The sequence below is a fragment of the Melospiza melodia genome, chromosome 3, assembly GCF_035770615.1.
Source record: "Melospiza melodia melodia isolate bMelMel2 chromosome 3, bMelMel2.pri, whole genome shotgun sequence".
In the NCBI taxonomy this organism is placed as follows: domain Eukaryota; kingdom Metazoa; phylum Chordata; class Aves; order Passeriformes; family Passerellidae; genus Melospiza; species Melospiza melodia.
Window position 1 is genome coordinate 40879493 of NC_086196.1, and position 13236 is coordinate 40892728.

A 13236-nucleotide genomic window follows, 5' to 3' on the forward strand; every position below is an offset into this window, starting at 1 on the left:
AATAAACAAGGAGACTGAATATTTCAAAAACATCATTATATCAGTGAATTTAAAATTTAGATTTATTTCTTTACTTGGTTTAACTGGCAGTCCTAAAACCACCTTATTTTATGATACATTATTCCCACCAGAAATATTCAAGCTGTCACAGGAGTTTATTTTAGTTTGCAAACATAAGAACCAGTGAAATGGGTAAAGTAGACTTCACTGGCAGTGAAATCCCATTCACTCACATTAGCTAAGGCTTTTTACTGCATTTAGATGTTGTCTCAGGCTTTGATTTCTGACTATTATTCTGTGCTTGGATCTGTTCTAAGTGCCTTTACCTGCTTACAGATAAGAACATGCAAAACTATTTGCAATATCAGGATGTGATCCAGATTTTCAGAAAAAAAATTTGACTGGTAAATGTACCTTTTTGAAAGTACCTATTAATAAACTTAAAAATTAGTAATTTCCAATCAAACAAACACACAGCCTTATGAACCCTGGCAGATGTGTTGCTGTGGGTTCTTTTCAGCTGGCACCTGAACTGACCTCTTTGCTCACTTTCTTCCTACCGTGTTTTATATTTATATTATATTTGTATTTATATTATATATCCTGTAGTTTAAACACACCATACAAAGAATCACTCCCCCCCATTCAAACATGCCAGTGAGCAGGATGCATTTTTTATCAAACAACTACCCAAAACAAACATGTCTAAGAATCAATGAAGACATTATGTCCCAAAATAAAACCAGGAGAGTTCAATATGACAAAATTACTGCTTCCCATCTTCTGATAATCCATCCTGACAGCTTCCCCATTGCAAAACTAATTCTTTGGATTCCTTATGTGCCTAAAGCCCTGATTAAACACCATTTTGCCTGTTTGCACCATGTTCTTCTAACCAGTTTCTGTAAATATTGCTCATGTGCACCCAGGGGTACCGTCTGTAACACAAAACCAGTGGGAGCATTCCAAGTTGCGAAGCTATCCATTGGTAACCTGTTTGGACAGAGGTGTTAAGAAAGGAGGCTTTGTTCTTTATTTTTTAAACACTAGATGGCATTGCTTCCTCCCCCTGCCCCCCAGGGAAAACTCGAAGATGAAGCTTGATTAATGTAAGAGAAGAATTAGTGGCTCGCAAGTTTTGCTATGACTTGATAGGCCCTTCAAAGCCTTTCCTGTGAATCTTAACTCTCGAGTGTGCCACCAAGCCCTTGGTTTGTATTCCTCTGTCTGCAGCCCCCATACTTCTCCATGCACCAAGGAATTTCTGAAGCACTACTGGCGTAATGGTTTCCTTCAGGATTCCTGTAAGTAAAGCTACGGGTGATAGATACTATGATGCAGAATATTTTGTTACATAAGCTTCGTGTCCTCAAGATGCTGATGAACGTGGATACATCCCTGGACCTTTCCTTCTCCAGCTGATTCTGTTTCTTTCATCACATGTATTCATGAGCTCTGGCAGGAGCCAGAATAAGCTATGAGGCAGGAAGGAACTATACCACCGCTTTTCCCCAGGGCCCTTTCCCACAAGAAGAGAGGGATTGGGTTCCTCTCTTTATCATATAGCAGGAGCCAGAGCCAGTAGGGCATTGTCCAATTAAAATTGAATAGCAGCTGTTGACAGTTGCTTGTGGGCTAAATTGGTACTGTGGGGAATAGGGAATAGCTCATTAGAGCCGGCATCTCCATGAAGAGCTGTTTGTGTCCTGAGCGCGGGGGCTTCTAAGGCTGGAACCTGCCCTCGGTCCGCACCAGGGTTACGTGCAGCGTTTGGTGCTGTCGCGGGCCAAACTTTTCTTCTCCTGCCTCGGTGTAAATCTTAGTAAAAATTAACCACAGAGAACGCGCCGTTCCCAGACAGGCTGCTCATCTTCCCCCACCTTGGAGCAGCGCCCCTGGCCTGACCCGCAGCTGAGGCGAGACGTGTCCCCGGTCTTGCCTGGCCCCTTTGGCCGAGCAGAGCAGGCCGGGCGGGCGGGCTCCTCCCGGGGAGCCCCGCTGGACCGACGGCGGGGCCGGCCCGGGAGCGGCTACCTTGGCTGCCTGGGAAGGGTGAGGCTCCAGTTCGGGCAGCCACAGGTAGGCGGCGGCCTCCTGCTTTTCCCAGGTTCGTGGAGGTTTTTTCCCCCCCTCCCTTCCCTCCTCCTCTTTTTCCAGCTCTCGCTTTCCGGGTTGGGAGTTTGGTGCGTTCAGAAAAGTGCCTGCAACGGCGCGGGGTTCCCCAGGTGGAGCTGGTCCGGGCTTTCTCTCCCCTCCTCCTCTGGCTGGCTTTCCTCCTTTGTGGCCGCATCCAGGGCGCTCCAGTCCCCCTCCCACGCTTCCTCTTTCCCTCCCTCCCGCCTCATCCTCACTCCGGGCAGAGAAAGCCGGGCTCTTTCCTGTCTCCCGGCCGGCCGGGCTCTCACCGCGCCCGCCGTGCGGCGGTGCTGCGCCCCGCTCCGCTCCCCCTCCTCTCCTCTCCTCTCCCCTCCCATTCCATCCCCTCGCTCCTCCCGGGGCCGCTCCCGCCTCCGGGGGCCACTCCCGCACATGGGCGCCGCTCGGGGCTCCCCCTGCGCCCAGGCGGCGGCGGCGGCGGCGGCTCCCCCCCAGCCCCGCAGCGCCTAGCCCGGCCGCCCTCCCTCCCGCCCCGATTCATTTGTTGTTGTGCTGTTCTCTCTCTCTCTCTCTCTCTCTCTCTCTCCCTCCGTCTCCGCTCCCTGAACTTTTGTCACCGCGGCCGCTGCGCCCATGAAGACTTTTCGCGCCGGGGACGCCTAGCTCTCCCCGCTGCCGCTGCCGTGCCCCGCGCTGCTGCCCGTCCCCGGCCGCGATGCCGTTCCCCCTGCGGACCCTGGAGCCGCTGAAGCTGTGCAGGTTGGACGAGGCCGGCGGGGATGGCGCGGAGCGGGGCGGCCCGGCGCCCGGGGACCACGCCGGCACGGCGGAGGGGGGCGGCGGGCGCCGCCGCGGCTCGGTGCCGCTCTTCGGGACGCTGGAGCAGGTCAGCTCGTACGCGCTGGTGTCGCTGCTGATGCAGCTCTCCGACCTCTCCCGCTGCGCCGGCGACATCTTCGGCGGGATCCTCAGCGAGGCGGACTCGCTGTGCCACCGCAACGCCCGGCTCCAGCGCCGCCTCGGCGCCCTGGAGGAGCTCCTCGCCCGCCTCGACCACCGCAAAGTCAAGATCCGTGAGTACCACCCTGGCCCGGCGCTGCGAGCCCGTCCGGGACGGCGGCGGGGCGGCGCGGGGAGCGGGAGCGCTGTGAGGGCGGCCGCCCGGTGGCGGAGCTGTTGGCGCGGCAGGCTGGGCTCTAGTTTGTGATTTATTTGAAAACAGAAAGGGAAGAGGGACGCCTAAGCATCCCCGTCTCTGTTCCCGTACTCGGTCGGTCCCGCCGGTGCCCACGGGCTGTGGCGCGGCGCTGCTCATCCCCCGCCGGGACACCCGGCCCCGGTGGCTCCGGCCCGGGCGGGACCGGCGGTGTCAGCGTGCGGGACCGGCGGGTCCGGGCGCTCCCCGGGGCTTCTGAGCGCCGAGCCCGCGCCCACCGGGAACAGAACGTGTCCGGGGGCGCCGGCACCGGGAGCTGAGAGCGCTGCCATCCCGGGGAGTTTGTTTATGTGCTTGCGCCGGGTATGCGCTAGACTTGGGATCAGCCGAGCTTCTGACAGTTCAGCCCACACGCCTGATTAATTCTTTTGTATGTGCGTGGAAAGACCTCAGTAAATAGAAACCTGGATGTATTTTGCAGCTGGGTTTGTGTGTCTCGGTTCTCTCGAGCTTCTGTTCTTTGTGCAGATTTCAAACTTTGAAAACATTTCTTTGTGCTGATTTCAAACTTTGAAATTTCAACTTCATACGGAGCTCGGGCAGCAAGATGCAGATTCGGCCTCGGATTCCTAAGTACTGGCAGGATGGGAGTCTGTTCTTAAGTTTTTTTCAGAGCCTGTAAAGTGGCCCTTAGAATTGACTAATTGTACACCTACACAGGGCTATAGGAAAAGGTGGTTTGGCGTTTTTTCTCCTGAGCTTGGTGCAACTTTGGAGAAAGGACTCAGTAAAAATTGCATCTGGTACATGAAGTTTTGTTTATGCGAGACCAAGCTCCCCACAGACATGTGGGAGATGGCTTGCAACATCAGCTTAGCTTTCTCAATGGGCTGGAAACAATCAGGAACCCAAAGAATTGTGTTGCAACTTTTGTGGCAGCTATAGAAGGTGTAAGCCCAGCCTAAATAGGGCTGTTGCTCAGAGACCACCGACAGTTTTTTTCCTGACTGGAAGTAGAAAGCTGGCTTTCCATACAGCACACTTATGAGCGAAATTGATAAGGAAATAAGCTAATTGATAATTTCAGAAATAATATTTAAAGGGTATGAAACTTACCTGTTTCATTGCAGAAGTATTCCTTATGGTATAGTTGAGTATGTGATTTCTCTGGGGAAGGAAACCTCCATCATCCATACCAAACCTTGTGGTTTTAAAGTGTGAGGCTAAAGTTTGTGCTAACCAGTTTTACTTTTTTAGGTGCTTTATAACTGAATGATAAATGGAAGGACAATTTCTTCCTCACCAGGACAAGTATAACCTTTCCTGCCAATATAGTTGTGTTAATTAGGCGTGGTATGGTGCTGTCACATTTGAAATGTGTGTGTTATTACTGAGGATACCTGCAGTATAGTGCTGTATTAAATTGATTGCCTGATAGGAAGCAATATTTATTTATCTCAGTTTAAATAGATGCTAATGATAACCATATACTGATGCAATGTATATAAAGGCAAGGGTGAAATAAGGCTGCTGCTGCACTGAAACCCTGAAATTCTAGGTGTCAGACTCTTAGTGATTGTATTCTTTCTTAGTCATCCTTTTGCACAAATTACATATTCATGAATTGTTGGTGTTGTTGTTTTAGCTCAGTTTTTCGGGCTAAGCCTGTTATTGCTTTTAATTTGATGGTCTTTGCTCTTGTCATTGTGATGCCCAAAATGGGACGCAGTTCTTATGTTTGGTTTTAAATTCTTTGCTAAGTGTCATGTCTTCTGTTCATTCAGTTTTGCTACTTGCAATCTCATTGCTGCTGCTGCTTTTCAAAGATCTTTTCAAAGATCTTGTTCATTTAAATCTAAGAGAATTAATGATTATTTAGGTCTAATTTTTTGGTGTTTTGGTTGGTTTGTTTTCCGTTATTTGTTGGCTCGGGGTTTTTTGTTTTTGTTTTGTTTGTAAAAGAAGGTTATTTTATTTACCTCTTCAGTCACTAGGAATTGATGTGTAGGCTGAGCATATTGACATGAAGCTGCACATAAAGCCATGACAATTCCTATAGGCTTTCTGGATACTGCAGTCTGGCCAAGGAGATCAGGTAGGATGCTCAGTTGCAGTTAGAGTCATGAACATCTCTGTAATACAAGCTGTCAAGGCTTGTCTGCAAATTTAAACCTGTTCCTGACATTAAAGGGAACTATATGGAAAACAAAGAAAATGGTTTAATAATGCTGTCTTTGTTTGGGAACAACAGCAAGGGGAATTTTTTCCTTCCAATTTTTGAAGCCTCATGGAGAAAGCTGTTTGCTGGTGCAGGATATAAGAACAAAAAGGATTGTATAATTGCTTTCCTATTTACTAGGTTTACTAATCATAAACCTTTTCAGATATTGTAAACTACTGCACCTTTTGTGGTGCACAAGTACACACACAGGTGCAGCATGACATTGTGTCTGATGACTTCAGTAATTTGCTCTTGCATTCAGGATGAGGGGATAGGACACTGTACACCTGCTTTTCAAATCACAGGTAATTTCTACTTGAATAAATGGCTTTTGTTCCCTTTGTGGGGCCCAGACAATAATTTCCTCTTGCAACTGAAGGTCCCAGAACAACTTTTGAGATCCCAGCATGATGTTGTATGGGAAGGACCAGAAGAGGACTAGAAAACTTCAAATCTGGGTTACAACCACTTTTTGGGAAGTAGCTGCGAACAACTGGCAGCTGGTAGAAGATCTGCAGTGTGTGTCCATGGTGCTTGGGAAAGTACTTTAAAGTTGTAGGTTTGTGTTGTTTTTTCTTTTTTTTTAAATTTTTGCACTATTATAATTTTGTTTCAAAGTGAAGTTTACATGCAGTACCCTTCAGATAAGCGGGGTCCATCAGTGTTTGTTCCTAGCTGAGCATGGGCAGGGGTGTGAGGGAGGGAAAGCAGGCAGAACAAAGCTCTTTGTCTTCACTCAGTCCCTCTCTGCAGCCATTGACTGTGCTTGCTGCTCTGCCTGTGCAGTGTGTCCTTGTGTAGGATCCATAAGCTCCTAGATCTAGATATTAGAGTATGAATAAGTAAATGTGCCACAGCTGATCTCTGGTGTTTCTCTTTGGTCACATACTCACTGGTGTTCTGAAGGGAATGCACTAGTTCAAGGACATCCATTCACTGCCCCACATGGGAGAGAACTTTCTGGTGTGGCAAACTGGTCAAGGATGTGCTGTAGTGCAGTAGGTGCTATGTCTTTGCAGCCCTTACTAGGGACAAACTTCCCCACGTCTGGAATTCAGCCATGCCCTCCAGCTGGGAGGCCTCCTTTCCAAGGGTTTTGTACTGGTGTGCCACAGGTACCCAGAGAGTTTAATTTCATGTCTGCTTCAGCACTTTGAAGGCAGCTTCCAGATGTACGCAGTCTTGGTGATGGCTGAGTTTTCAGATTCACTAGAATGACTGCTTTGTCTGGTTTGGTTTAGCTCTCTTTAACTTTTTGTTTACAGTGGTAGAGAAGTTTCTTGCTTTATCCCCCTAACTGAGAAAATTGTGCTTGCCTTGATTTCAATACAAGGCTATTTTTAAGGCCAGTTAGTAAAATGGTTTCCTGACGTGCATTTGAGCTTTGCATAATGAGCAGGGTGTTGTGCCACAAGAAGGGACATCAAAATATGATGAGACACGGCCCTATGGGCTGATGACTGCTTTATAACTCATGGTGATGGGAGGCACTAATGGCTCAAGGTGCCTCATAAAATTCAAGTGTACTATGCAGTACTTGTGACCTTAGTTCAGCTGCACTAGTCACATCTAGAGAATTAATTAGATTCAGTACATTTTTAAACAGTCTTTCATCAGGTTCTCATTAAGCTTATGTGTGTTGCTGTTTTGCATGATGTTTTGTCATATGTTTCCAGCATCCAGCTGCCATAATGTGTTTTACACCACGGGACTTGCCTAACAGCTTTTTATTTTCTAGCAGTGTGCATCTGTAGCTGTGACCTAGCATCAGGTGATGGAGTTTTTCATCACTTTTGGTTCTCAAATGTCGGGGTGGGTGAGGACAAGTGTCTCTTTGAAGTGATCAGAGCTCGTCAAAAGGCATATGATGGCTGCAGAGAAATCTTGCATGAATTACAAGGCCAGCTCTTGGGAAAGGCTGTGGGGCCCTAAACAGTCATTGTTTTTGCAGGGCATGAAGAAGGACATTTTTTCCATTAATATTTGTCTTCTGCCATCTGCTGTTATTTATGCAAAAATATTATTGCTGTTATTTTCTGTAAATCCCAATGGTTTGACAGACTGGAAGGCTGTTCCTTCCATCCTCTCTGCTATTTATTTTAAAGTCTTTCTGAAGAGATTATTTGAGAGAGATGCTGGGAGTTTAACCTAATGACAACTTCTGGTTCAGTGTCTCCACTAGCAGGATGGGGTTTGGCCAGTTGCACCTCCTGTTTTTACAAGGAGCCGATTTTGTGGGAGGGAGGAAATGCTACCTCCTAATCAGTGTTGCTTAAAATCCTTCAGTGTTTGATTTTTAAAGGCACAGCATAATAATTTGATTTTGATGCACAATGTCTATACATATGTATGTTTTTGTTGGGTTTTTTTTTCCCCTCCAAGTTTAAGGATGTCACTGCAAGAGAGCTGGGAGTGTGGGGAGTAAGGCTTTCTATTTGTCTGCATGATGGAAGGACAATCCAGTTTACACTTCATCTCCTGCTATTTTGTTTAGTAAGTATTTTCCACTCTTTGTGTGCAAGGCAGTACTGGAGCACATTTCCTGCTTTAGCTGAACAGGAAGCTTTATTCAGCTTATTCCTAGGGAAACCCCTCCTCCATCCCAAGCCACCAAAAGTGAGCATTATTTGAGACAGTATCAGCAGTAGGCAGGAGATGAAGGGGCTGGCTGGCTTTCTGTAGTTTCTGGTGTGAGGACAGAGAATACAAGATATTCATCATCCTGCAGCAATAAGAATAATCCTTCTTCAGAAAATTAGGGATAAAAAAAAAGTCAAACAACAACATACCCCCACAAAAGAAAACAAAACACACCACAACCAAAATCCCCAGACTAACCACCAAAACCACAGTGTGCTCATGAGAAAGCTTTGGTGAGAAAAGACAGGCTTTTAGGTGAAGAAAAGACAGGCTTTTAGGTGAAGAACTCTGTTCTAGCACTATTTGGTTGCTACAGTTCACCCATGATTGCAGATGCTTGAGGTGACTGCACTGTGGTACTTCTCTCTGCTGCTGTGCAGTATAAAGATTCAACAGCAAAGTTCAACCATGTTAAACAGTTAATTCCTAAGTTCCCCCTGGGAAAGAAGAAATTTTCTCTTTAACCCTGTTGTAATTATTCAGTTTGCTACTCAGAAGCAATATAACTCTTGTTTTATTTAGCTAGTGCAGGACTAATTATCTGTGGAGATTCAACCTGATCCAAAGGAGATTTCGTTTGAAATAAGCAGGAAGAAAGTCTGAGTTAGAAAAAGATTTCCCATGGGGATGGTGGGCCAAGTCGTTGTCCTGCTGAGTGGCAAAGCTCCAGCTGAATTCAGTTTGATGAGGGTTTGGCTTGCTGTTCTGAAAGCAGTTGACACTCTTTGGCTGAAATGTAGAGCTGCTTTGTACATGGCCCAGAACCCATTATACACCACCTACGAACGTTTATTTCCGTGGAACTTATGAGTGGCTTGATCATTCAGGAAATCAGTGTTTGGGAGAGGTAGTTAATGAATTAAACATACTTGTATTTAGTTGTTTTCAATTAGGATCTATTTTGAAGGTTGCTAGATATTTTAGGATGCACTAAAATGTCCTCAGAAGTTTCTCTTCCTATTAGTATTGGCACACTCTCATCTTGGTTGAGTGGAAGCTAGTAATCTTGGTCTTGTGGGCTTCTCTCTAAGCTAATATGTATCTCCTGCAGAAGAATAATTTTTTGGATGAGCCTATTAACAAACGTAGAACAACACAGTGGAGAGCCACTGAAATTCCTCAAACCCTCTATCCTGGAATTTAAATCAGTCTCTAATCAACAGAAAGTGGGATCAGGCTTTCAAGGGGGGGTTGGGAGCAGCTTATCCCACACATGCTTAGTGTTCCCTGCATCTTCCACTGAAGTGTTTGGTGCTGGCTGCCCTCAGCCATGGGGTACTTCATTTAATGCTGCCCAGGCCAGATTCACTGTGGTAATTCCTGGCCTTTTCCTGTGTTTCTGGGTGAAGGAGCTGCAATTTCCCTTTCCTCATCTTCCTTTTTTTTTGCCTGCATGCTCAAATAAATGATAAAATAAATGATGGCATGTTCTTTGCTTCCTGATATCTGGAGCACAAGTGCAGCAGAAACAGAAAGGGGGATTGGGAAACAGAAGGAATTAAAAGACACACATTAAAGCTTGGCAATTATGCAAAGCCCCAGTTTCTTTTGTAGTCCTAAACTAGCTATCAGCAGGCGAGATCAAAGCTGTCCACCCTAACAGTTAACAAGATCAATTAAACATGCTAATTAAATGTTGTTCTTGGCTGTAGGTTGGATAGGAAACCTGCTGGTTGGATGGCAGTCTCCAGAAAGCCTGGATGTCATGCAACTTAAGAGACTAGAAAAAATATTTTGCTACCTGCGGGTTTAGCACAGATTAATGTGGGTGGACTTTGCAAGTTGTTTGTACTTATATCCTACCATATTTTAGCTGGGCAGGGCTGCTTCTGGCTCCAGGCTGTCATGGGTTTTTTCTCTTTGTCATTTGTAAATTATGGTGATTTAAGTTAGGCTGTTTTTATTTATTTATTTATTGGCCTCTTGTCCTTTAATCAGCATTGTGCATATGAGATTTCATTGCCTTCAAGAACTAGGAGTAGTTAGAGTATGACTGTTTAAGGCCAATGAATGTGATTGAGCTCCAGGCACTCTGCAGTCTGGAGGCAGGGAAGTTACTCCTGCAGAGAGAGGCAGAACCCAGTAATTGCTTTGCTATCACTCTTCTGAGTAGTTACCCTGTTGAAGCCACTGGACTGCACAGTTTTTAGGTTAAGACCTGATCAATTTTTTTAGTTCCTTCCTCTTATTTTCTCCTCCTCATTTTCTTTAGTAGTTTTGACTCCTCACTCACCCCAGGTGTGCTCTGAGCTGCCTCTGCCTGTTCTGAGGTGTGGCAGTCCCAGTGTCTGCTCTGCACCTCACCACCCGTGTCACTTGTTAAAACTCAGCATTTCGCCTTCCTCAAATACAAATACAGGACTCTGCAGGCCTGATAGTTGGTTGGCTCAGTGAGGAAGGAGGTGAGGAGAGAGGGGACAGGGAAGGGTGAAGTTTGACGGAGCTTCTGGCTTTCTCCTGACAGCCCCCCTCACCCCTTTATTTCACAACCCCTTGGTGTCAGCCCCAGTGTAAGGCCTTCCTGCCTGGGGTGGTGGCACACAATAACCGAGTATGCCCCTTTCTTCATTTCTACTGCTTCCCTTCCAAACATGTCCATTGCTCTGCTATAGGATATAAAGCAAGCACAAAACCATTTACATCATTACGGTGATGAAAGTGAGAATATCAAGGTATTACTTGAAATTAAAAAACCCTCAAAGGAACTGACTTTTATGTGTGTCTGTGGCTGAGTTCTTACAACTTTCAAACTTAGAGGACATTTTCATGTTTCAGTAAGTTTAATTTCCCTAATGTGAGCAGCAGCTCTGTTTTAATTTGAAATTTGGCATCTTGATAACAAGCAGATCTGTTTGGTTAGTTGATTGGACATTCCTTTTACTGTAATCAGGCTGTAGTCTAGCTAACCAAATTTTGATTAATCTAAGATTGTAATTTTTTAATTAACTTAGCTCCTACTTTTCAGAGATTAGGACTAGAACAGCTGCCTCCTGAAGTATATTGGAACTATGGATGCTATCTGAAGAACTGAGCCACTTTGTTTTTCTGCTAGCACTAAATGCAAATGTTAATCATAATGGGAAAATGATAGCAATTCCAAGCACATTGAGTAACAGTGACAATGGTGGGATTTTTTTTCCCCTGGTTGAGCAACCAATTGGAAAATGAGAACAAGACACTTCTACATTATGTTTTAAATGGTAATGTGTTGTACTTAAATGGTCTTCTTTCTTCTTGGTCCTCCCAATTTTTATTTTTTTTTTTTAGTGTCAAAACGCTGGCTACAGAAGAGCTCTCATCAGCTTTTAACTGGTGGGATAAATACTGCCACTCACTGGCTTATATGCATTCCTTGTGTTTGGCTGTTATATTTGTAAAGTTTTTCAAAATCTTGGGTTTGAGTAAGAAAGCAAGCCCAGTCTTTCTCCTTGCAAATGGATATCTGTCTTTTGTTTTCTACTTTAGCAAGTTTTAGCTTTTGGCCACAGATGGAGTTTGCTTGCAGGAAGCTCAGCAGGATCCAAGATGAGTGCCTTGTGGGTTATCTCTGGTGGCACCTTTTGTTCCTGCTGCATGGAAGGGAAGAGCTCCCAAGCAAGTGGTGTTGGCTTTCCCTTCCTGTTCTGTATCTAGCTCATGGTAACTGAACCTGCTTGGGATGACTGAGAAACCAAGTGATGCTTGACTAAAATAGTATCATTAAAAGTTAAAAAGAAAAATTTCAAAATGTTGTTAGCCACATTGTCCTCAGAGACACTTAAACATTTTGAAGTTGAAAAAAAGAACCCAACTACCAGGAAAAGGGAACAAGCTCTTACAAAACTTTTCATTAACTGTGGTATTTGATCTTCAATTTAGAAGAAAGATAGCACAAGCAAAACTTGATTGATAACACAGCAAAATCCATCACCCGTTATTCTGGACATGATGCAAACAAAATCCATACTACTCAAATTTTGACTTATTTTTCTTCCCTCCAATATATGTCCTAGACACTGAAAAATATTTTTTTGTAGAAGTCCAAGAACCCAAGAATTTCTGAAAACGATCACTCTGTAAGATTGAAGATATATGTTCACGTGTATATGAACGATAATGCAATTAAGTACATGGTTATAGCCTGCTTTATACTATTTTGATTTGGAGTGTTGGAAACGTGGAGACTGTCTTATGTGAACTTTAAGATTTTAAAATATGAGACAGAAATAAATTTGTTCCAGATTTGTTGTGAGGAAGAAAGAATGAAAATATAGAAGTGTTCATAAATACATCTTGGTGTGTTAGTTTAGATGCATTTTCCTAAAAATTGTTCATTGAGCTATTTCCTCCTTCTATTAAAATAAAGGTAGGAAGTCACTATGGAGTTATGTAGTTCCTCCTGCTAAGTTTATTTTAATAATGTGTATGTGATAGAGGACTGTGTGTTTTAGGGTATAAGTATACTTACCATACAGTCATTCTGCATGGCTGAATGCGTGCCGTAGGGAATGGCTATGGCAGGAAGCAGAAGGGTGATAATGGGGTTAGAACTGAAGGCTTTTGTACCAGCTGCACTCGCGACCCTGTTGGGAGCCCAGATATGGAAACTGGTACGGCAGCCGATCTCCGTGGGGCCAGCACCCTTCCTGCCGCCCTGGCAATGGGGGAGCGTGTGCAGTCCTGTTGGGCAGGCTGGGGCAGCCCGAGCCCTGCAGGGAGAGCCCTGTGGAGGGGGCCCTGACCCTGGGGCTGCTGGGTTTGCCCTGTCCTGGGGAGGCAAGCAGGATCATAACAAGGGTGGTTTCAATGTAAATACATGATTGCAGTTGATTTTGAAATTACTGTTGCTGTTATAATTGTATAATAATTACGAAATACGTAGAATCGTAATCTATAATCCTGATCTTTACCTTGAGGAAAGAAAGGGAAGCTGGAGAAAGGCAAGTGTGCGTCAGTTCTCTTGCCCTGCCTTGTCTTGATGGTCAGTGGTAGGACAGGGCTGCCCTTCTCCAAATCTCCATGGAGAGGAGAGTGACTGTGCCTTCTTGTCCTGGAAGGATAAATTAAAGGAAGATTAAATTGCAGTGTTGGCCTGTTTGCGATAACAAATTTCCTTAAAACATGGGGAAGCACTTACACAGCA

At 45.2% G+C, this 13236-nt stretch overlaps 1 protein-coding gene across 4 annotated transcripts in view; it reads left to right on the forward strand.

The window, feature by feature from the left end:
- Positions 1-2682: 2682 nt before the first annotated feature.
- NHSL1 (NHS like 1) overlaps positions 2683-13236 on the forward strand; it is a 174389-nt gene continuing 163835 nt past the window's right edge. For 2 of the 4 annotated variants that reach the window (XM_063151447.1, XM_063151448.1), the window contains exon 1: positions 2683-3170. In XM_063151447.1, coding sequence (XP_063007517.1) covers positions 2813-3170 — 358 coding nt within the window. In that variant the 5' untranslated portion in view covers positions 2683-2812. The remainder of the gene's footprint in view (positions 3171-13236) is intronic. The other 2 variants (XM_063151449.1, XM_063151450.1) reach the window with 1 other exon arrangement.